This window comes from Carassius auratus, chromosome 46, assembly GCF_003368295.1.
Source record: "Carassius auratus strain Wakin chromosome 46, ASM336829v1, whole genome shotgun sequence".
NCBI classification, from domain to species: domain Eukaryota; kingdom Metazoa; phylum Chordata; class Actinopteri; order Cypriniformes; family Cyprinidae; genus Carassius; species Carassius auratus.
This window is the reverse complement of record NC_039288.1, coordinates 6,365,735-6,389,318: the sequence shown is the minus strand read 5'-3', so window position 1 is coordinate 6,389,318 and position 23,584 is coordinate 6,365,735. Positions and strand designations below refer to the sequence as shown.

The following is a 23,584-nucleotide window of genomic DNA, read 5'->3' as shown; positions in this document are numbered from 1 at the left end:
TGATCAGACATATGCAGTCTATATTGCAATTTTTTACAAACATTTCTTTGAGTAACATGACCATTGATATGAACTCACAATTGAATGTAACATAAAACAAATGATTACTTTTCATTTAAATCTTTATTTATGCCAAAAAAGCTTACATTTATGTGTCTTTTTGTGCGCTGTAGCAGCCATGTTGCCGAGATAATTCATAACCCTTCGTTTGAGGTGTGGTCCTGAAAAATCTTTGTTTGAAAGGATATCTGGACCTTCCCCTTACCCCTACCCCTCCAACCAAAAGAGAATCGAGACACCCCTACCCCTCCGTTCCGCGCGTTCACATGAAGGGGTAGTGGTGTCTCGATTCTCTTTTGGTTGGAGCACGAAATGGTGGGTTAGGGGAAAGGGGAAGGACTAAGGGGTATAATTGGGATTGGGCCTTAATATCCTAATGATCCTAATGATATACATATATTTATTTATTTTATTTTTTATTTTATTTAGCTATTGCTAAATATATACATCAGTAACTTAAAGGGTTAGTTCAACAAAAAAATTGAATTAGGCTGCTTTTCACTCACCCCGATGCATCCTAGGTGTATATAACTTTAATCTTTCAGATGAATCCAGTAGGAGTTATAGTAAAAATTGGTGTTGCATTGCTTCAGTCCGAAAAAAATCCATATTAAAAATGTAATAATCTAGTTTGTGCTCACTGTTGTAAACGGAAGCAGTTGCAGGTGGACGACCTTCATCTACAGCGATATCATTGACTTGATTACAAATTAAAACAGACACTATTTCAACTGAACAGAGATGACATAACTAAATTCAATGATGAACTGCCTTTAACTATCATTTTGCATTATTGAGACACTGTTTTCCAAATGAATGTTGTTCAGTGCTTTGGCGCAATGTATTTTGTTTAAAGCACTATATAAATAAAGGTGATTGATTGATTGATTGACGACGTATTAGGGTGGCTGAGACTTTTTTTAATGGATGGGCGGTTTTTATTTAAATTCTTTTGGACTGAAGAAATGCAACACCCGCCAACTGTAATGATAGAGCTTGAAACATCAAAGACAATTTGTGATTCAAATCTGACTGGATTCGCCTAAAAGAAGAAAGTTATATACACCTTGGATACCTCGTCGGTGAGTAAAACACACCTTAATTTTTGGTTTTGGATGAACTAACCCTTTAAAACTGGTTTTGTGGTCCAGGGTCACATATATTGTCTACAGCCTACTGCTTTTGCCATTCAGTGAGTCAAAAACAGCCCCAGTCTCTGTCTCATAACCATAAATGAAAGATGGACCATTTTGTGATAAAGGTGCAAGATTTTTCTCAGCTTCACATTCTGTCAGCTGTGGAAGATCCTCAAGAGACGTGTGGCTCTGATCATTGTTTCGGGTTTTCCTGCAGCACAATGTGACTCTTGTGATGATTTTATCCATTGGTTTGAGTGAGTGCATCCAGAGAGGCAGGTGGTCCCAGGTTTGCAGCCAACAAGGCAGGAGGTGAGGGTTTTGTAATTGCAGTCTATTCACAACAACAATGCAGAGGAGGACAGCAACACATGGAACACAGATACCCACCACAACCTTCCATCCAGCCATTGAGAGTGCAAACACAATGGATGGCAGAAGGAGGAAGCAAAGAATCAGGTACAGCACAGCAAACCACCGGTATTTTGCGGTCCGCTCACCTAAAAATCGTGCCATGCGGATGGGGAGACGGCTTAGAGGAACTGGGTACCAAAGTAATATGCCCAGAACATTGAAGATGAAATGACATAGAGCAACCTGAGAGAGAGGATGTGCAGAGCATCATGAGGGAGAGAACATGGTTAAATTTACTTTACAAACTGTGTAATGGGTCTGTGCTATGAGTCTTCTAGGAATGACAGACTTCTTTTTATTATCTTACCTAAATCTATCTAGCCCAATATTTTGATACCGATATATCAATTCATTATGAAAATTAAATGGGCTTACACTGCAAACTATCAGACTTTTGTTTTATCATTTATCACATCTGCATGAAATGCCGGAATGCACTAAATTATTCAAAGGTGACAGTAAATGTGACATTTATAATATTACAAAAGATTTCTGCTACACATAAATGCTGCTCTTTTGAATATTAAATTTCAAGAAAATAAAATCTGAAAAATAATTTTAGTCATGTAACATTCAATTGGAAAGCTGTTGTTCATTTGGATTTTATGAACAATTTTGATTTCATGGTGACTTTATAACAAATACATAATGGTAAATATGAATTTAAATAAATATTATAAACATCACAAATACATTAATTATAATATTCATTATTTATCATTATTTAGTGTAAAATAACATTAAATGATATTTGCAACAATGTGTGTCAAACTTTGTCTGTGTTAAAATAAGCAGGAGGAATTTTTCCTATTCTAAGATATTTTTTTTTTACTTCGAAGTTCTTATGATTCATAAATTATGATTCACATTTGTTGTTAATTTTACAATATAAAAAAAATAATAATAATAATTAAAATGTATTTTTATAATAATAAAATCACAATATAATAAAATGAAATCAATAAAAATAAAAAACGTATGTGAGGATCAATCCTGTCCATGTAACATATTATCAAAAGCATCAGTATTTTAAGATCAAACCCCCATTCCTAGAGTCCTCTAACTCTGTTTAATTAAGTCAGAAAGTTCATGTTTCAAATGGGTTCACCTGAAAGGCCGCAGCGAGCTTGTCTCCTGGGCTAGCTAATGCGGCTAAGATGGCTGTAGTGGTTGTTCCGATATTGGAGCCCAAGGTCAGAGGGTAGGCCCGCTCAATACTTATCACACCAATGCCTGAAAACACAATGAACGTGAGAGTTGACCAGAGCAGATGATTGTGTTTATAATGATACCTTCTAATAAGGTGAATCCAGCCTTATTAAGAGCAAACTGGATGACCATGTATGATCATGACAGAACTGGCATTCACCTTATGAAAATGGTCTTGTCCCAAATGACACACACATATCCCTCAGAGTCTATATTGTACTGCATGGATTTTGAGGGAATAATCTGCTATGAAGTCCTACCATGGGTTCAGTAAAAGGGTACAACGAGAGCACATAGTGGCTACTGTGGGATTACAAATGTACAAAATGTTAAAGGTTCCAATACAATAGTAGGAAATTTGATTCATTTTAACTACTTTTAATTAATAAATAAATAAATAAACTAATATCCTAATTGTCACAATCACTGTCCATCCCAGATTTTTGCCACTATCAAGGACTTCATTCCCCATAATCCTTTTCCTGGTCTCAGAATTCATTGTTTGCATCTGTGTCTTGTTAGCATAATTAGCTCACCCTATCAGTCCGTTCCTTACTGTCATTTTTTGTTAATTATTGTATCTTTCATTACTGCGATTTTAAGTCTTGTATACTTGTTATCCTGTATGTTGATTCCTGGTCTTGTTATTCTGCCTGTTTTCTGGATTACTCTGTTTGCCTCAGCCTAGTGATGGGAGAAATGAACCATTTCAAATCTTAGAACCAATTACTTCGCAAAATGATTCACTGTTTCGAAGTGCTTGAAACACCACACTCTGGTGTTGCCTGCTGATCGAAGCTTTCACAAACTAAGTGCAAATACTTTCTTGAAAGCTTAATATATCAAATGTGATCAAAATGATAAAATAATGTGTCTTTAAAATAATTATTATTAATTTACAAGTGCTTGTTTTGTTTGTTTAATGGAGAGCTTGTCTAAACAGGCCAAAAGGGACTATAAACTACTACGCATCCTTTTAATTACACAAGTTTATCATTAAAAATGTCTACAAATTGATCCAAGATCATATAAAACCCACTTAGTCAGTGGTCTCTTTTACTGAAATCACGTGACTTTAGCATTTTGATACGTGCTCCGAAACACTGTTTTGAAACAAATGATTTGAAAATCACTACCTCAACCACTCATTGTGTCATTGTTTTGGACTGTCTATTTGTGTATGACCTTTTGCCTACCTTTTGGATTACGTTTGAGGATTAGCCTACCCCTTAAATAAACTACTGCTTTTGGATCCTCTACCTTCATGTCCATGTGCAGTTCATGACACTAATGAAGAAAAAGGGAAAAAAATATATATTTTTTTTATATATGGGCGGGATTAAAGTAAAAAAAATATATTCTGATATCCTAAAACCTTATATAAACCTTAAATTATTATTATTTTTTTTTAAGAAATAAAAGTTTTATTCACCAAGTTCAGTCAAAAGTGACACATTTAAAATGTTACAAAATACTTTAAATAAGTTATTTTGAACTTATATATAATATATAATATTATTCATATGTACATTTGTAAGTTTAATTTTCTTGATATTGAAGTTTTTCAAGAATGTTTCAACATAATTGCCACATGCATTTTAAACTAGATTTTTACATTGTTTTTTTTTTTCTCTCTCTCTCTCTTTATTTATAGCGGACACTCTCATTTGTCACTGACAAAAACGACTTTTGTACACATCCACATGAAATGAACCATTTTCAACTGGACTGTTTGAAAAAGCTACCTGTGTGTTTGGCTTTCAGAGGAAAAAAAATGTTCCAAAAATATAGTCTGCACATTTTACAGCTTCCGTGGCAGCTCTAAAACTCTTTGGGATTAGTGGTCTCTCTGGCAGTGTAATTAAGATGCTGTGGATGCTTAATCTAGCTGTCATGCCTCACTAGAAAGTCTAATCACTGTGTAGCTAATTACATTAAATCCGGGAGCAATGTTAGACCATCACTCTTCTATTTCGTCAGAAGGGCAGGTGGATTAGAAAGTGTTTAAAGCATCAAGTAAACATCTCTGTTCTCTTGACACTAGTTCTGCCTTCCTCTATTTAATTTCCATCTCGCTTGCTCTTATTTGTAGATGCATAACAACTTATGTCTGTCATTCCGCTGGGAAATCGAGTGCATGATTTACCGTATCGAGTAAACCTTGACATTATTTACATGCCAGAACAGACCATTGATTCTCAGAGTGCAAAGCTCATGGACTGGTGAAAACGAATGAGTTGAAGTTGACAGTCAACTCTGTGAGAGCTAAAGATTAACTCCTCTGAGGCTTAGTGGTGATTAAATGCAAATATTAGAACAATACTCAGAGGTGCTCTTGGCTGTAATGGATTTCTCAGGTCATCTGGGAGCACAGCTAAATTATACAGGAGATATTCAAACAATTTTTTGACACTTTTTTGACCATAGGTTCAGCCTGGTCATCTAAAAAAGGTAGGACTCACCTATCAAAGGAGTGATGGCAGAAGTGAACACTGAGCTGCTCTGAACAACAAAGGTCATGCCAGCACCAACCAGAATAGCCAGGTAGCCAGTCAACCAGCCGAACGGGAAAGGAAAGTCTGCAGGAAAGGGTTTTGTTTATATCTCTTGAAAATTCTGCAAAAATGACAATATACTAGAGGCTCCCTTTGGGGTTTCTCAGACTGTAAAACTGAGCAGAAAAGTTAGGATATTTTGTGAAATGACCTAACATCAAGAATATTTTATTTGCTCATTCTCTTTAATAACCTTCATTTAACTGAATAAAGATCAAAGGAAAATCCAATGTTTTCACTGGCCAACTTAATTTTATTTATTAAATATAACCAAATTTTGATTTTGATTTAATTACAACGTTTAATTGTTTGGGAATTAAGGACACTAATTGTTAAAGTTTTCCAAGCAAAATTTTTGCCCAATCTCAACTGATACATGACTTCAGATGTCTGTGGAGTCTGTGATCGTTGTTGTCTGATTCTCATTTTCATGACTGGTCAGTCATACATTTTCAATAAGCCAGTCTAACACATTCCCTCTGTGTCTATGAAACCATGCTGTAGTAGTACATGAAGAATGCATTGTCTTGATCTAATAACCCTGGACTTCCCATGAAAGACTTCATCTTGATATGTCTCTGAACATCCCAATAAATGCCTCCATGTCAGTGATACATTTGCAGACATTCCAGTCACCCTTGCCATTTGCTCTGCTGCACCCCCATACCATAACAGATGTTTGCTTTTGCATCTGTCAGTGATGAAAGCCACACATTCAACTGAGGTTTCCTGTCTGGCCCTACACAGACTGAGATCTCTTTGGATTCCATGAATCTTTGCACAGTATCATGTATGGTAGTTGGCGAAATACCTAAATTCTTTAAGATTTTGGATTGAGAAATTTAATTTAATTTAGTTATTTGTTTATTTTTGTTATTTGACACTTGAAATTTGGCACAAAGGGATGAGCCATGATCCAGCTTTGCTTGCGGAGTCCCAAACATGATCCCCTCACCCAAACATGATCCTTAACCTGCTTATTGTGAACTGTTTCAAAAATCTGATATTTAACATAGTTTCACCTTTACTTTGCCTCTGTCCCAAATTTTTTGGAGCGTGTTGCAGCCGTAGAAATCAAACTTTGTTTATATTTTCAAAACCAATTTAAGTTGGTCAGTGAAAATGTGGAATTCTTTTCTTTGTACTTTTGTCAATACAAAAAAAAAAAAAAAAGTTAAAGAGAAATACCAAATCACAGATTTTTGATTATGTTGCATTTTACAAAACAGGATTTTTCTGGAATTGGGGTTGTATTTGGTCACACTTAGGGAACCGATTCTCACTGTTAACTAACTATTAAATAAAACTTTTTGCCTCAAACTCCTACTTTGCTACTTATTAATAGTTTATATATATATATATATATATATATATATATATATATATATATATATATATATATATATATATATATATATATCAGTAGTTACACAAGATTCAGTTTGATAGTTTGATTTATAAAGTCATTTAAATATTATTTAAGTTGAAATGAGTTGTACCGCCAATATGATCCAACTTAAGTGATTCCATTCAATTAAGTTCAGTTAAGAAATTCCAGATGGCAAATAAATCAGTGGATTATAATCAATATTAAATTAGATTAAGTGAGATCAGTGATAAATTAAATGTTCAAAATATATTTAATAAATGTTGATGATCTGATCAGACCGTCAATATTAATAAAAGCAGAATCATGTGATATACCTGTGGTAAAAAAAAAAAAAAAAAAAAATGTAATATATGAGAAATCTTTTACAACATTTGACATGGATCCTCACAATCACATTACCTGTGTTAATAGATAGTTCCCACCTGAGTTGATGATTTTCTGGATAGCTTTGGCTACTTGTCCCTGGAGAAGGGAGTTGAGAAACTTAACCAGCAGCAGAAGGCAGGTGCAGAGCACCAGCAGAGAAGAAGCCAGCAGAATCAACCCCACAGACAGATCAGACAAACCCGTCTCGACAAAAAGATGAGTGCCTGTTCCAACAGACACATGTATTTACATCTCCAAATCTGCCCGTCACTCATGCGTTGACAGGCATATGTTCAAATAAACAGTGATTACCCCAACAGCTGCTGATTATGGTGTGGTAGAAAAAAAGTGTATTTTAGATTTGACAATTATTTATACATCATGAGAAAATTGCTTCTAAAAATGAGGCCAACGGTTATATTTGGGGACTTTAGCCATTGACTGTGCCCTGAAAAATATGGAATTATTACTTTATTTCCTCAATATGATGGCTCTTGTGTTTGAAAGATGATAAAATAAATAAATAAATAAATAATAAAAATATGCAGCTTATTGCCTCAAAGTCATTATATGAGCCTGGATGACTCAAAAGCTCATTCAAAGTTTAAAAACATCTTGCTTCCTAAGACAGTCTGTATGCTGTTTGTTACTGTTGTTGATGTCGAATGTGTAGTTCCTCTTTTAAACAAGCATATGACTCAGTGGCTGTTTCTATCACAGGATGTACTAATACAGAATAAATTATAGTTATTAGCTTTGAGTAAACGAAGAAGAGCCAGTCTACAGAGGGACTAAAAAACGAGTTTTCTTCACAGCATAAAAGGGTGCATTGTTTGAATACAGCATTTCTCTGCATTAAAAAAAAAGTTTGAAGCCAGATAGAATGGAGAACAAAACTTTGTAATTTAAAAATGTATGCATGAAATGACTAAAGGCTGATCAATCAAAGGACGGCCTTTGCTGTGTCTTTGTCCATTTCATTCTCTATTCCTTTGAAATCTGATAGAGTTTCAACTTACATTTTTCAGCATTTTGCACTGTTGAGTTTTCTGAAGACAATATAGAAAAATTTTCTTGGACCTGGGGATAATAAACGTACATAACATCAGAACATAAAAGATCTTCATCTGTAAGAAAACAGAGATGTCGCTCACCATGATCCGTGTCTGGCACCAGACTTTTATCAGGCTCCTATTGCGTAGCACCTCTTGCCCTGTTGCTATACCTACGATTACTGTCTTATCCAGCTGAAAAGGGAAAATAATTTTAAATGCTTTTTAACTCTAAACCCATTTTAATGAGACCAAAGAGTACTGATAGAGATACAGACGTTTTCACAAGTTCCAAAGCATTTAAAAAAATAATAATAATAAATAAAAAATGATCAGTTTTCTTTTTATTGATAATGACACCCAACTGGCTGCATACTTAAAGTAATAAATATTGTTTATTCATCATCATGTTGTGTCGTGAAAAACAAAAGGGGAAGTTTTCCGGCTGCTTTTGAATATGGGATATCAAGCCCCAAAAAGTTTAAAAAGACTTATGTGCTACATTCTAAAGATGTTGTCACATTTTGGTCAAATTTCACAAGTTAAAAATTCCATGGCCTTTTGTAAATAGTGAAGCGATGACTGAACACAGAAGTCACTTTTAAACCAAGACGCTTTCTGTTGGTCAACACAGCAAATCCATCTGACCAATTTAAATCCACAGGAGATTCTCTGTGTGGAAAATTTCACCCTCACACAAAATATACAGATTGTGTGAATTGCCATTGAAATTACTGGATTTTGCCTGGATAATTTAACTGTTTCAACTGTGGACTTCCTCATTCCCAAACAATTAGTAAAATTGTATGCATTGTGTAGCTTGAGAACACTTTTTATATAAAGCATGATTCATGCGCACCACATTTATAATACTTTTATTGCATCTTTTGTCTTTTTTTTCAATATTGACAGCCTATGAAGGATTTACCAAAAGTCTCTTTTCTCTTTTCCATAGAAGAATGAAAGGCATCCTTGATGTTTCTAGAACATATTCTTATCAGTTAGACTTCAAAACAGATAATACTGTACCTGTATAATACGTTTCGTGAGGGGTTCTGTGATGACTTTCAGGAGCTCTGGACTATTCTCTCCACTCACGAGGTTGAAACTTTCAACCACCGCCCCCGACGTGAGCCTCATCACGCCAGTGATGGCTTCCAGCGGCAGCAACACCAACACTGACAGCCAGTTAAAGCAATCGTGCACTGTGGCACCCGCAAAGGCTCTGAAACAGACCCACACAGAAAGTGTCACTGAAGAACTCCAAACTTTCTATTGATAGTTGAATGCTGACAGTATGAGGTACTGTATGCTTTCTCTACCGTTTGAACTCCTCTCTCTCCCCTGCCTGCATCAGAGCCACGATGGTGTTAGTGACAGATGTGCCTATGTTTGAGCCCATGATGATAGGAATGGCCGATCCAACATCCAACACTGCATGAAACATAGAATGCAGAAACCCAATCGATAGATGTAAGTCATGTTTCATTAAAGGAACACCCCGACTTTTTGGGACTTTAGCTGATTCACAGTATCCCCCAGAGTTAGATAAGTCCATACATACCTTTTTCAATTCTGTGCATTCTGTAAGTGTTATTTGACGCACCCACCGCTAGCCTAGCTTAGCACAAAGACTGGATGTAAATGGATAATGGTAGCATAGTAATCCCAATAAGTGACAAAATAATGCAAACATTTTCCTATTTACATGGTGTGATCTGTATAGTCATAGCGTGTACAAATAACAAGGCTATATGAGACAGAGACCATTTTAATCGTATAAATACTGGGAACTATATTCTCACTAGGCGTAGGAGCACAGCTAACGTTACTTGGGCGGAGTGATTAGTGCAGCACACGAGACGCCCCGTTGTAAACAAAACAAACGTGACTAACTAGCTAGACGTGACTCGTGATCATGGCAGACTTTGAGGAATTGTCAGACTCAGAGGAATTTTACTGTGTATCAAACCAAGATCCAGAACCATATAGTTTTGAGCCAGAATACACAGACGAGGAGTTACAAACTTTGGAAGCTGTAAGACAAGATTATCAATTTACATCCAGTCTTTGTGCTAAGCTAGGCTAGCGGTGGGTGCGTCAAATAACACTTACAGAACGCACAGAAATGAAAAAGGTATGTATGGATCTAACTCTGGGGGATACTGTGAATAAGCTAAAGTCCCAAAAAGTCAGAGTGTTCCTTTAAGTACAACAATCCTCCTAAGCCAGTTATGAAAAACACAAGGGCTCCCATCATCTACAAGAATCATTCTCTGGAAATTCTTTCTCTGAAAATCACTTTTGCCCATTACAATATAAAATAACACCATAGCAACAAAGTGAACATTACTTTAATAATATTAAAACTTCCCAAAAATGAGACACATAAATAACATGGTTCCATTTGCGCTTGTATGCAGTTTGCTACAAAATACAATAAAGTAGCATAGTTTGTTACCTAGATGAATGGATCATTGCCACTCAGCTAACAAATATGTTCTAAAAACATTTTGATAACATTTCCTATAGAACGGATGTTATGTTACTGGAAGAACATTTGTTCATTTTTGCTCACTTTGAAATAACCTTGCCAGAACACTACTGCATATTTTCTGAGCAGGTACTACATTTGATAAGAAACAAACTTTGTGACTATTTAAAAAGTATGTTCTTTTTCAAGGGAACTTCAAACTGTGTCTTCTGAGGGTCGCTATGGGGAAAACGCCTCGTCGGGAACCGTGTCTGAAGCATACATTAAAAAACAACAACAACACGTTGGTCGGCAACAGCCCATGACGTCACTACCGGTGCGACTAAAGTATAAATCCTCTTCTCCATCTTCACTAACTGTTCTGTTTGTGGTTTCCCCATAGCAACCCCTACAGTACACAGTGTCTTGTTCCCTACTCAGGGAACCATTGTTACATAAGTAACCTGAGAAGTTATGTATGAATATATGTAGTATGAAAGAAATTCATGCATACTTCAAGAAGGGTCTACCTGCATCCTAAAATAACAACCTAAAAACAAGCTAATAGTACAAACTTAAGTAGTACAAGTTATGTCTTCCGCAAAAAATGTATACAAAATAATGGCTGAGAGGATATCATGAAGCAATCTACTCAAGTAAATTTATTTTTTCTGATGGCATTGGTTGTTTTCTTTGTAGGAGAGCATAACTTGTAATAGGCATAACTTATAGGGGCGTGGTCTGTTCTTGCCGTTCACAACTCTTTTCCTATGGCCTCATGGGATAGATGCACACTTTAGAATCTCTGCAGAACTAGTACGTCATATGGGAACTTTTGCCTACCGTTTTATAAATAATATGAATTTGAACATATTTGTTCCACATACTGCTTTTCGCCTACTTCATAGAAGGGAAGTAATAATAATCAAATGCACAAACTGGATTAGAAAATATCAGTCACTAGATGGCAGTGATGACCAATCAGAATTGAGTACTCCAGAGTGCTGTTTAAAAATGTTTAAGTATTAAAATATAGTAACATAAATGGGTTTTTAGGTTTGGCAGAGCAATACTGTGTTTGTATTGACTGCATTTGACTTACATCCAGAAGAGACCAAACTGACAACAATGGAGGTGGAAGTGCTGGAACTTTGGACCAGGACAGTAACCAGTATTCCCACCACCAGTCCCGCCACAGGGTTAGAGAGGACAGCATTGTCCTTAAATATGTCCCCTGCAACCTTACCTATCCAAACATACAACAAAGTCCACTCAAAGTTTTTATTTTCACACTTAGGATGTGATATTGAGATTAGTAGTTAGTTGTCACAAAGTAACTAGCTTTTTACATTTCTTTTGGAAACAGGATATTCACAATAGTTACTGTATCAGAGAACAGTGGAAAATGTCAAACAAAAAGGTGTTAAAGGTTACCTCCAGCTAACTGAAAGGCTGAGCTGAGGATGTCCAGTGAACAGATGAACATGTACAGAAATAGAAGAAGAAGTGGTATCTTGCAAATATTGATGAAGATTTGTTTTCCCATTGTCCTCATGAAATGGTTCTGGCTAAAAAGATCATATATATTACATGCACACGCACATACACACACACACACACACACACACACACATAACAATTCTGAGTTAATTGATTCCACTCTCTTTTTTTTTTTCCTTCCTCTTTTTGGTTTTATTGACAATCACAGTCTTGTTCGTGAAGCAATTAAACACAAGACATGACATTATGAGAAAACAACATGATCAGCACGTACCTCGTCATAGAATGATGCACTGCTCTGTCTGTGTATGCATTTATCAGCCATCATTTATACCTACAATCTCAGTTTGGGGGACAAAGTCACTCATTATGCAGTGGATAGTTAAAATTTAAATGGAGAAACATGAGGAAATTAAAGTTGTTTATTTACTTAAACTACCCCCAACCTCAAATGATTTTATTCACAATGCTTTAGCTGTGACAGAGCAGCATAGCTCAATAGTTGTTCATGTCACTCTAAGGGGCCTAAGAATGGACAGTGGGACACCAAGTGGTAAGTTTTTTAAGACATTGATGAATAGTTTGTATACATCCAGACCTGCTCTGCTTTTCAATTGCATTGCCTGATTGCAGATAGCAAAATGCATGACTTGTGCATAATGCATAAATTATGGATGTTTAGATTTATAGAAGGTAGACTGTAGAGGTAAAATAAGAGTTTACCCAAAAATGAAAATTTGGCATTTTTATTTGGTTTTATTTTTTTTACCCTCAGTTAATCTAAGATGTAGATGAGTTTGTTTTTCATCTGAACAGATTTGGAAAAATTTAGCATTACATCACTTGCTCACCTCACCAAATAGATCCTCACCAAAAAAAAAAATCAGATAATATCATATTATTAATATGAAAAAAAAAAAAAAAAAATTCACTGGAGAAAATGTTATGGATAGTTATAGCTGGAAGCAATACTTTGAAGTTTAAATGTATTGGATTATTACAAACACAACTTTTTGCTTCACAAGATGTATGATGATCATTTTGATGTTTTTATTAGCTCTTTGAACTCTCAATCTGATAGCACCCATTCAGTGCATTTATAAGCAAGTGATAAAATGCAAACAAATTAATCTACATCTTGGATGGTCTCAGGGTGAATTCCTTTAAGAATCCGATAATCAGTAACACTATAATTCCCTACAAACTGCAAGATGCATGAATGAATAACATTCTTTCAACTCAGCTCCACAATGATAGTCATTTGTAAAATGAAATGACTTCACAAGACCCCTATTATCCCAAATGCTATCTTGGATAAATGGCATCACAGGAAAATATAAATTATGTCTAAATTATTTGCTTTGTTTAAAAATCTAAAGTGACAAGAGATTAATTTTTATACATAATAATTAACTGTATAATTTTCATTAAATCTTTCAAGATACTCATGTTGTTTTAATCTTATTGTGTCTATTATTTGTTTTCCCAGAAAATAGTCTGACGTTCACAACAACCAAACAGCAACAGTGGTGAATTCAATATAAAATAGCTCCCACCCCCCAAACATTCCTATTATTTACACCTTGGTCAGCTGGCAGTCATGGACACCCACAAACAATGAAATGAGAACTTGACAGAATTGATTCATTTCCAAATAAAGTGTCACAGTGAGCAGATTATTTCCCGAAACTCTGATTCTCTAACCCTGGTACGTGCACTCTACTCCAGGGCTGGATCTGTTGGTAAGCCGGCCTTCAGCATCAATCCGTACTCCGGTGGTGTGCTGACTGTGGTGATGTGACAATAAGGCAACAGCACTAATGATCTGGGCCACAGTCATTTTCAGCGCCAAATAAGCAGAAATAATTTAAAGTGGGTGAAAGCTCATGATGTGAACACTCTGCATCTGTCTGTTATAAGTCAGGGAACACTGACATGGTTGTTACCAATAGATAGGAGATGGTAGCCTTTTGACCGCAATGGATAAATTTGGAAATATAGAGCTGATAATATGTTTGGAGTTCAGAAATTCAGACTTTAATGTAATTGGTTTAATTCAGTCATTAAATCCCCCAGCATCATTATTTAAGTTATAATAATAATAATAATAATAATAATAATAATTTTCTTTTTTTTCTTTTTTTTTTTTTATGGCATTTTGCCTTTTTCCTAGTAAATGTGTCTAAAAATACTAAAAAAAAAAAAAAAAAAAATGAATGAGGATTGTGCTTAATTCAAGTTGCAAACATAATTCAAAATGTTATCTGAAGCTGGATTATATTACACTAATTGAAAGTAACAAAATCTATTTTAATACTACTTAAGATTTGCTTTTGCACTGAATATATCTTGAAGTTTATATATTTATCTAGTTTCACCTATAAATGCTACAACAGTGAGGTTTATTTAAAGATATAAACATTATTCAAGATGTTTAAAATATATATATATATATATATATATATATGTATTGGATATACGGTATAATACAATAAAAAAAATAAGATTAAATTTTGTTTATTTTTCATAGAACTAAAAATGTAAAATAAATGTTAATTATTATTCAAATATTTTTTTACTGATGATTTACTACAACTACATATGTACTGTATGAATCTATTGATATGAATCACATACACAATTTACTGATATATCCAGCTTTGCATTTATTTCACAAACAAAACAGACTCACACCAATTCAAAAAGCTACACATCACTTTTGTTGGTTTTCTTCAATACTAACTAAACCACGTAAAACACTGAATCATCCTCTTGTTATTAACCATAATTCCAGCCCAAAGTCCAACAGTCATTTCATCTCTGATGAGGCACGCAGTTCTGAGGTCTCCTATAAAATATACAACACATTAGACACAAAGTAATTGAGGACATCAAACACAAACATGAAGTACATAATATAGCAGCTCTGACAGCACAAGCAGCATTTACTGGTATTTGGTCCAATCTCTGATCAAATGTTTTTCAAAGTCAAGTTCTAAAGCAGCCCATAATCCATCATTTCATGTTTACCTCAAGTTGTTCGGTTTCTGGTTTAGCCGGGAGAGATTTTTGTGGTGTATGAAAGGCCTGTGGCAGGAGTGCAAAAACGACAGATTTTAGAACACAGAAAGAGGGTTTCTGATCACAGATCTCTGAAGATGATTACTCCACTGTCTAAATGAGAGCTTGCACTCTTCAAAAATCTGCAAAAATATAGCTGCAAGCAGTGATTACCGGGGTTCAAGCGATTAAAATTTCTACGCTTTTAGGGTCTTGGCCAACCCAAAATGTATGGCTTACACTAAAATACATCCGTGATGGAGAATACCCTTACAGACACACATACAGAAATGAAATGGTTAACTTATTATATTAAATATCATTAAGAATGCTTACACACACATGCACAAACATTTTATTGCAGACAGATTTGAAATAAATGAGAGGTAATAAAATGCTTACTGAATGTCTCCTCTTTATAACACTATTTTTAGATTTCACTGGAATCATAATCTGGCATAATTGTAACAACTGATTCCTCTTGTAGAAAAGAAGTAGTCGTCTTGGAATTCTAAGGGTTATATCTGACATTTTCATTCTTCATATATTCTTACTCTGTGACAACTTGTTTACATTCTTTTCTGTACAATTGAGACTTAAACAAAAGTTTCTATCTACAAAGTTGAACTCTAACTTGGTTTGATGGACCCTTTTCACAAGACTGTGATGACGCATTTAACAGTCATCAGTGTCTTAAATCCTCAAAAAAATTTCATATTTGATTTTTTAAAAAATATTTGTACATTTATAACACTATTCATTGTATAGTCTTGCGTAGCCACACCTTCAGACTGACGGCTAAAGGTCTGGAATCCACCGCAGCTTTCTTTGGCCAAGGCCCGCCCATGAGGCCATTTGACTGACATGTCAAAAAACCAATCACAGTTTGTTTGGTTCTGCATCATGTTTCACAATACTTTTGAAAACCCAGCATTTAGTTGATCCTGATGAGCACTCGTCTTCACAGTTGTAAACACAGCACCTTTCTTTTTTTCGTGAGGGTGTTTGGCAGCACGTCATCTTTGTTTCCAGGCATAAAACACGTCTCCTGGAAATCCTGTATAATTCAACCAATCTAATGGCGACTTTGACACTCCTGAAGTGTTTCCACTTTAGTGTCCCATATGCATCAGACATTTAGCTAACGGTCCATGGGCGTGATGTCTGAGGCTGAGACTATTCTTTATATTATATAACCTTTGCATCAAATTAAAAAAAAATAAAAAATTGTTAACGTTATTGCAAGGGCGTTTCTAATGTAGCGTCTATGGGAGGGATGGTAAATTTTACATTGTGCTCTCTTCTGACTGCTGTTATCCGTCTCTCTCAATGTTTTCCTTTTATTGAAAGTCATGAAAAAAATTATCCTGGAGTTTTACTTTTGTTATTTGAGTAAATGCAAAAAATATATTTGTGGTACTCTTCCATTCACTGCTCTTCAACTTAACCCAACTATGATGACTTCCCCTGCTGAGAAACCTGGATATGCGTAAAAAGTAGTTTGCAAAAGTACGAATACGAATGTGAATGCATCAGACCAGAAACGCAAGCCAGTGTGAATATATTTCGCATTTCGCTGCATAGCAAAGTTTAGATTTGCTGAACTCTGACCTGCAAATTTGAGGTTTTTCTATTATTCATTGGAAAATATATATTTTTTCTACTATAAAATAACTTTGTAGTAGTAGTAGTAATACAATAATAATAACAATAATAATATATATATATATATATATATATATATATATATATATATATATATAAATATATATATATATGTATATATATATATATATAAATATATATATATATGTATATATATATATATATATATATATATATATATATATATATATATATATATATATAAATAATAAGAATAATAATAATACATTCAAGAATATTATGAAAAGTTATGTCCCCCCCCCCCCAAAATACCTTATTCACTGTGCATTCAAAGAAAGGTAGAGACACTTTTTTCCCTGAGTAAACACACATTCACTAGATGGTGCTGGACAGCTGCTGAAATATTTAGTAGAGTGACACAGTGCTTGTACAATACACAGTTTTTATTGAGGGCTGTACTGTGTCAATATAGGACTTTAAAATTAGAAGCTGAAAATTGACACACAGTCCCCTGCCCATTTAATCATCTCATTTGATGCACAAAAGCAACACTGTCATCTACAAACACATAAAGTGAATTAAAGATAACGTGAGAGCCACTTAAATTGAAATGTGTGGGACATTAGCATTCTGTAGAGCCACTACCTTTTTGGCTTGCTGTACCTCCTCTGTGGACTTGGATCTATTTTTCACTGTCTGTTTTTGTGGGGAGATGGAGGACACCTTGGGGGAATGAAAATAAAATGGGTTAAAACCGTTTTGGAACATCTGTGTTTGCTATTAGGATGGTTTCCTTTGTATTCTGTGATACTCTCATTGCATTTAATTCAGTATCCACTTACTTTATTCTCTGTCCTTTCCATGTCTCGACTTTATGAGGGAAATTAGCTGTCTTTAGATAATGCAGCCAATGCTTTTGGTTATCTGAAAATATGAAAGAGACAGAGAATAACAACATTAGCCATGATAATACTTCACAAAGAACAGTCTCCATCTCTGTATGTCACTCTTTTGTTTGATAGAATGATAACTATAATTGGTCCAGGTTATGATAAGCCGCTTAGAAGCCTGGCTCACTTTCACAACTTTTTGTACCATGTCTCTGTGGAATATTTGTCACAGAACAAACCAATTCCAAATTGCTTCTGGCGGGAATCCCATGACAAGGTTCCGTAGGCGTAGCTGAGAATGAGACATTTGTGCGGTAAAGTGAAGCAGGAAAGGCACCCTTGAAAGCACGTCAACAGAGACCTGAATTTTAATAAGCCAAAACAATACATTTTACATTTTCTAAAGACTGTTGTCATGTTGATCTATGTCGTGCTGGCACATAGCTACGCGGTTGCCAAAGGAGTTGTGAGTAGTTATTAGGACATTTAGGTGGTTGCCACAATCATTTATGATATACTGCTCCCTAAAGGATTTTTCACCAGTGTGGGAAAATAACAAGGGCTTGGGGAAAAACAGCCACCAAAATAAGCAAAAATTCCCCAAAATTCTTGTGAGAATGCTGAACTCATTGTCCACTTCAATAATGGGGAACGTTCTTTGCTCTCTTTCTGTATATACAGTCTTTTTTTTTTTTATACGAAATTTAAATAACTGTTTAGTTTATCAAAATTAAGACTTGATTTGGTAATGCATCAAAAGCAGTGAACTTATTTATAAACACTTCTCAGCTTGTTTGCCTGTGTAGCCTAAAAGGATAGGCCTATGTCATTTTTCACACACTAAAACATTTGCAATACAATGCATATTACTTATTATTATTCCAATGTCAATAACAGTAATCGACAATGGTCACTGTGATTTTACTAAGTAAGACATGTTGCTGGATCAACATCTTTTGATGATCCTGGATCAACATTATTGTCCAAAAATATAGATTAAACCAAATCCCTACCCCTAAATCTAACTTTACCCATAATTTATTCCTTAAATTAGTAAATTAGTAATCATTAGTAAATGATAGTTGACTGACAAGGGCATAGAGGCACCTAACAATGATTATAAGCCTAAAACAGATTTTTTTCTGAAAAGTTATATCACTATTCTGATTGGTTGACTGGAGTATTGTTCCAGGATCAACGAGGATGTTGATCCAGGAACATGTTGTACTTGGTGAAATCACATTCACCAATCGACAATTATGATTTTTGCCATAATATTACCTTACTGTTAAGTAAATAAAATTGACAATACAAAAGTAAAAAATGTCCCAGGAAATCACTCCCAGTAGGCAAATGTTCCCTTTAAGGGGAAAAGTTCATTTCTGACTCTGGTTTTCACCTTTTTTTTTTTTGCCAGGGAAATCAATATTTATAGCTATATTTGTGAAAAACAAAATGACTGGCGCCTACATGATTTTTATTATTATTATTTTTTTATTTTTTTTTTATCTTTGAGATCCAATTGCTGCTTGGCTTTATTACAGATTATTCACTTTTGCTCACTGTATTATTCTAGAAAAGCAGAAATAAGCTTGTGACTGGCTTAGGTATTATTCTTTTTGCACACATCATAACTGAAACTGCTTGTCTAGAAATATTGATGTCTGCTAAATGCATTTATGAATGCCCACTCAGCTTCAAATAAATAATCTTTGGTCTCATTCTGTTTATATGAAATGATTTGAACCTCCATTGTTATTGACTGCTTGGAACCTTGACTGCATAAATGCCTTTAATAAATGAAGGCTTTGGCAGACTAAACCTAGACAGCCTCTATTTACTGTGTGCTTAGTCTTGCCTTTCACTGATATGACTCATCAACACCTTCCAAAGCTCTTCAATTGCAATCAAATGGTAGGTCATATATTGACCAAAGCTTAGACAGAGCTTTGAATCAAACCAATGTAGGTACAATACAATATGATTCATCAAAGCCGAACACGAGCAGTTTATAAAACAGCACAGTTCCATAGTACAAATTATTTAAATTAAATAAATAAGTATGCACATGAAAAAAAAAAAAGATCTAGAATACTTTTCTGTGGATAGATGACAAATAACACAAACATTTGTCTTTTTATGATAATTTAGGTTAGGGTTCATTTAAATCAATCATGAACACTCTCAAATAGTTTTAGCATATTAAAAGATTTGAATATGTCAATGTATTAGGCCTTGGCAGACTATATCAGCTATGAATGCGGCTGCAAGTATAGATTGGCTACCACATAGATACACAGACGTGACCATAAGATATGCTTGCTTTCAAATGAATACATAAATCCAATAGCAGCTTCAGACAGGTGGAGCTGGAGGAGGTGGAGGGTTTCAGAGGAGCTCTGATAGCATACTGCAGGGCCAGCTTACAGCAAACACTTAACCAGACTATTTAAATGTTGTTACTCTCATTGGCTGTAGAATCAGGAAAAGCCAATCAACATGTGCATGTGTAGTAAATGATGTGATTGTTAGCAATTGTAGCAGCTAGAATTTAAAGGACCTATCAGGCTAGATTTTTTTAATTTAATTTTATTTTATTTTTTTGGCTAAACTATTAATTTTATTTCATAAATTAATGAATATTCTACATGTATATGCTGTAAATAATAATGATTATAATTATTGTCATTAGTCGACAAAAATAGTTTTAGAGTAACTATAGAGTAATTGTCACTCTGCAGGACACTTGAAATGTAACATCAGCTGGAAAAAGGCCACTAGCTGGGGTGAGTCTGACCTCAAACATGAGACTAGTGCAAATGTCAACACTTAGAAGACAGCAGATGGTGACTCGTCAAGCCATCAGCCCTGCTGCATGCATATGTATTTGCTGGAAGGAGAGAGGCTACGAGGGCGAAATATAGATATAGACAGATAAACAGAGAGGGCGAGAGTGTTTTAAAATGAGATGCAAATATCGAGGTAGATTTAAGAAAACTGCCTCCTTATTACTCATGTATCTCAGTTCAGTATTTTGTGTTATATGCCTTTAAAACAGAAACTTTAATCAGTATTCAATAGTTATTCTAAACAAGAGTGTGGCACGGAAGCAGCTATTCAAAATCTTACCCAGGACTGAGGCCAATTAGGACTCTACAGCTCTTCCGACTGCATCACCAGACGGTATTACCATGGCAACAAGCCGGTACCAGGAGCCTGACAGATGAAGGAATGAATGTGACGGGTTGTGTCCCTCAAGGGTGGGTTTAGATTACAGGGACCCCGTCTCAAAATGTGATTTTTCATCTTTCAAAACAGAGCAAGGTGAACTTTGTGACTGTACACAATGTTCTGGAGAACGGTTACAACAATGCGATTTGAGTTTATTCAAATCAGTGATAGAAAATTATTAGCTTGACTCATTCAGGATGCCTGACCTCACATTTTGATTGAATCACTGAATCATTTCATGTTGTTTAATATAATCTTTATTGTGTACTTTACATATCTGTTATGAACAATTAACTGGCAGATGAGTCAAGACAATTATGTTCCATAAACCAAGCCATCTAAATCTAATGATTCATCTCAGATCAGTTTTGAACATGTTGTGCACAAACTCTGAAATGTTGTGAACAGATAAAAAAAAAAAAAAAAAATGGAAAGAGCAAGAAGGCACTTTTTTTGTGAGGCACTATGAGAAATGTATCTCGAAAATTTGCAAAATGGTTTATAATCAGTGTTATAATATTAGAGTTGCAAATTTCCATTTGATAATTAAAATATGTTTTTAATCTCTCATAGAACTGTGGGACAGCACTATACACATGCAAGTTACAGATTTCGTAGATGTTAAGTCATTTTTAAATCCAGCATTTATTGAAAACTGCCTAATTTTATAAATGCATGTATAGATCTTACTGTGTAAGATATATATATATATATATATATATATATATATATATATATATATATATATATATATATATATATATATATATACATACATATATAGGTTTTTGGTAACACTTTAGAATAAGGTTCCATTAGTTAATGTTAGTTAACTACTTTCGTTAACATGAACTAAGCAAGAACAATCCTTCTACAGCATTTATAAGTCTAAGTTCATGTTAATTTCAACATTTACTAATGCATTATTTAAATCAAAAGTTGTGCTTGTTAACATTAGTTAATGCACTGTGAATTACCATGAACTAACAATGAATAACTGTATTTTCATTAACTAACATTAACGAAGATGAATAAATACAGTAATAAATGTATTATTCATTGTTTGTTCATGTTAATTAATACATTAACTAACATTAACTAATGGAACCTTATTCTAAAGTGTTACCAGGTTTTTTTATATTTGTGAAAAAATAAAAAATAAACACTGAGTAAATTTTAACAATCAAATTTATATTACTACTTTAATAATAACTTTTTTAATAATGATACACACACACACACACACACACACAGGGTTAAGATGACATCAACTCCCCTAGACGATATAATAATTGCATTTTTAAATAAATAAATATTAAAATAGTAATACAAATCTGGTGCATATGCTGTAATTGGCATAACAAAAACTAAAATAAAATAACTGGAGTTTGTTAAAGTGGTCTTACCTTGCAAAACCTGTTGATATTTCAGTTTATACTCATTGAAGACACTCACGCAGTTCACGGTTCTGCTTTAAACTACAGAAAATAGACCTTTGAAAACGAATTAGAACAGTATAATCGTATCCTCACAAACACACGCTCAGTGTTGAAAGGCAGAATCCTCACCTCACAGATTTGCCTCCCTCCCTTCAGTCATCTTTCACTCTCTGTGCCTTCCCATCCCTTCTCTTCTCTCATTCTCTCTCTCCCTTTCTCTTTCTTTCTATCTGTGCCTCAGCTTGGGAGCTGGTCATCGGATTGAGTCTGATTACTGCGCCACTCACTGTCCATTCAGAGACCATAAAAATAATGTCCCTGATGAAGACTTTCCCAAGGACAAGATGCTAAGGGGAAATATATGGGTGTGTGTGTGTTTAGTTTGGGTGTGTGTTATTAAAGACTAGGGAACCATCAGCATCAAGCTTACTATAGCTGAGTACACTCCATGCATTAGTTCCTTCTCCCTCCCTGCTTTTATTTTACGTTCTTCCGTTTCTGTCATTCTCTCTCAATTCACCCCGGGGCAGCTGCATGTCTTGAGAAGACACACCATTAGTGAGCGAAACCCAACAAACCTCGAGAGGTCCTCACAGAAGCCCAGCCATTATCAATCTTTTAAGCCATAAAATGATCATTAAATTGAAACTAATCATGTTTAATTCAAGTTCATGGTCTTATTGTGGACAGTTTATCAGTAGACATTACTGTGAAGCAAAATAATGGCTTGTGGAGGGCCAACATACTGCAGATTTTAGCCCCAACTAGCTTCAATACACATGTTTCTAAAGGTCCTTGATTAGCTTGTTCAGGTGTGTTTGATAAGGGTGGAAGCTAAACTCTGCAGGGCAGTGGTCCTCCAGGATCAGGTTTGGACACCTCAGGACTAAACAAAGAATGACCGCTGCCAACAGTACCATTTACAGAGGCAAGTGCACACACACAGCAGTGAGTTGTGAACACACACACACACCGTGAACACACACCCAAAGCAGAGGGCAGCCATTCGCTGCGGCGCCCAATGATTGCACCATTTTCCACAGTTTTCCTATGTACTGTTCATAGAGCTGCCATTGACTCCCATTTGTGAGGAATAAAAAGAAAACTAACAGAAACTTACATCACCTTCGGTGCTTGGCCCCCTATCAGTAAGCCACACATTCTTTAGATACTGCGGCGAACT

General features: G+C 34.9%; 1 protein-coding gene and 1 long non-coding RNA gene across 5 annotated transcripts; both read right to left on the bottom strand.

The window, feature by feature from the left end:
• Positions 1-641: 641 nt before the first annotated feature.
• Positions 642-12,488, bottom strand: slc34a1b (solute carrier family 34 member 1b). Of its 2 annotated transcripts, none has more exons than XM_026234476.1 (12): positions 12,430-12,488; positions 12,090-12,223; positions 11,758-11,901; positions 9,505-9,616; positions 9,212-9,407; positions 8,285-8,377; positions 8,150-8,210; positions 7,187-7,354; positions 5,282-5,398; positions 2,719-2,843; positions 957-1,793; positions 642-734 (listed from the first exon to the last, which is right to left on the bottom strand). In XM_026234476.1, the coding sequence occupies exons 1-11, from the start codon at positions 12,435-12,437 to the stop codon at positions 1,227-1,229; spliced, it is 1,725 nt and encodes a 574-aa protein (XP_026090261.1). In that variant the 5' UTR covers positions 12,438-12,488; the 3' UTR covers positions 642-734; positions 957-1,226. The 2 variants fall into 2 exon arrangements, with proteins under 2 accessions (XP_026090261.1, XP_026090262.1); XM_026234477.1 differs by having other exon boundaries at positions 12,090-12,112; positions 12,430-12,476.
• A 2,314-nt stretch (positions 12,489-14,802) lies between these two features.
• On the bottom strand, positions 14,803-23,365 carry LOC113063996 (uncharacterized). 3 transcript variants are annotated; one of them, XR_003278767.1, is made up of 6 exons: positions 22,531-23,365; positions 22,369-22,455; positions 17,684-17,765; positions 17,487-17,564; positions 15,186-15,242; positions 14,803-15,003 (listed from the first exon to the last, which is right to left on the bottom strand). It is a non-coding gene; the product is annotated as an uncharacterized LOC113063996 (long non-coding RNA). The 3 variants fall into 3 exon arrangements; XR_003278768.1 differs by having other exon boundaries at positions 22,369-22,440; XR_003278766.1 differs by lacking the exon at positions 22,531-23,365 and having other exon boundaries at positions 22,369-22,524.
• Between the last annotated feature and the right edge of the window lie 219 nt (positions 23,366-23,584).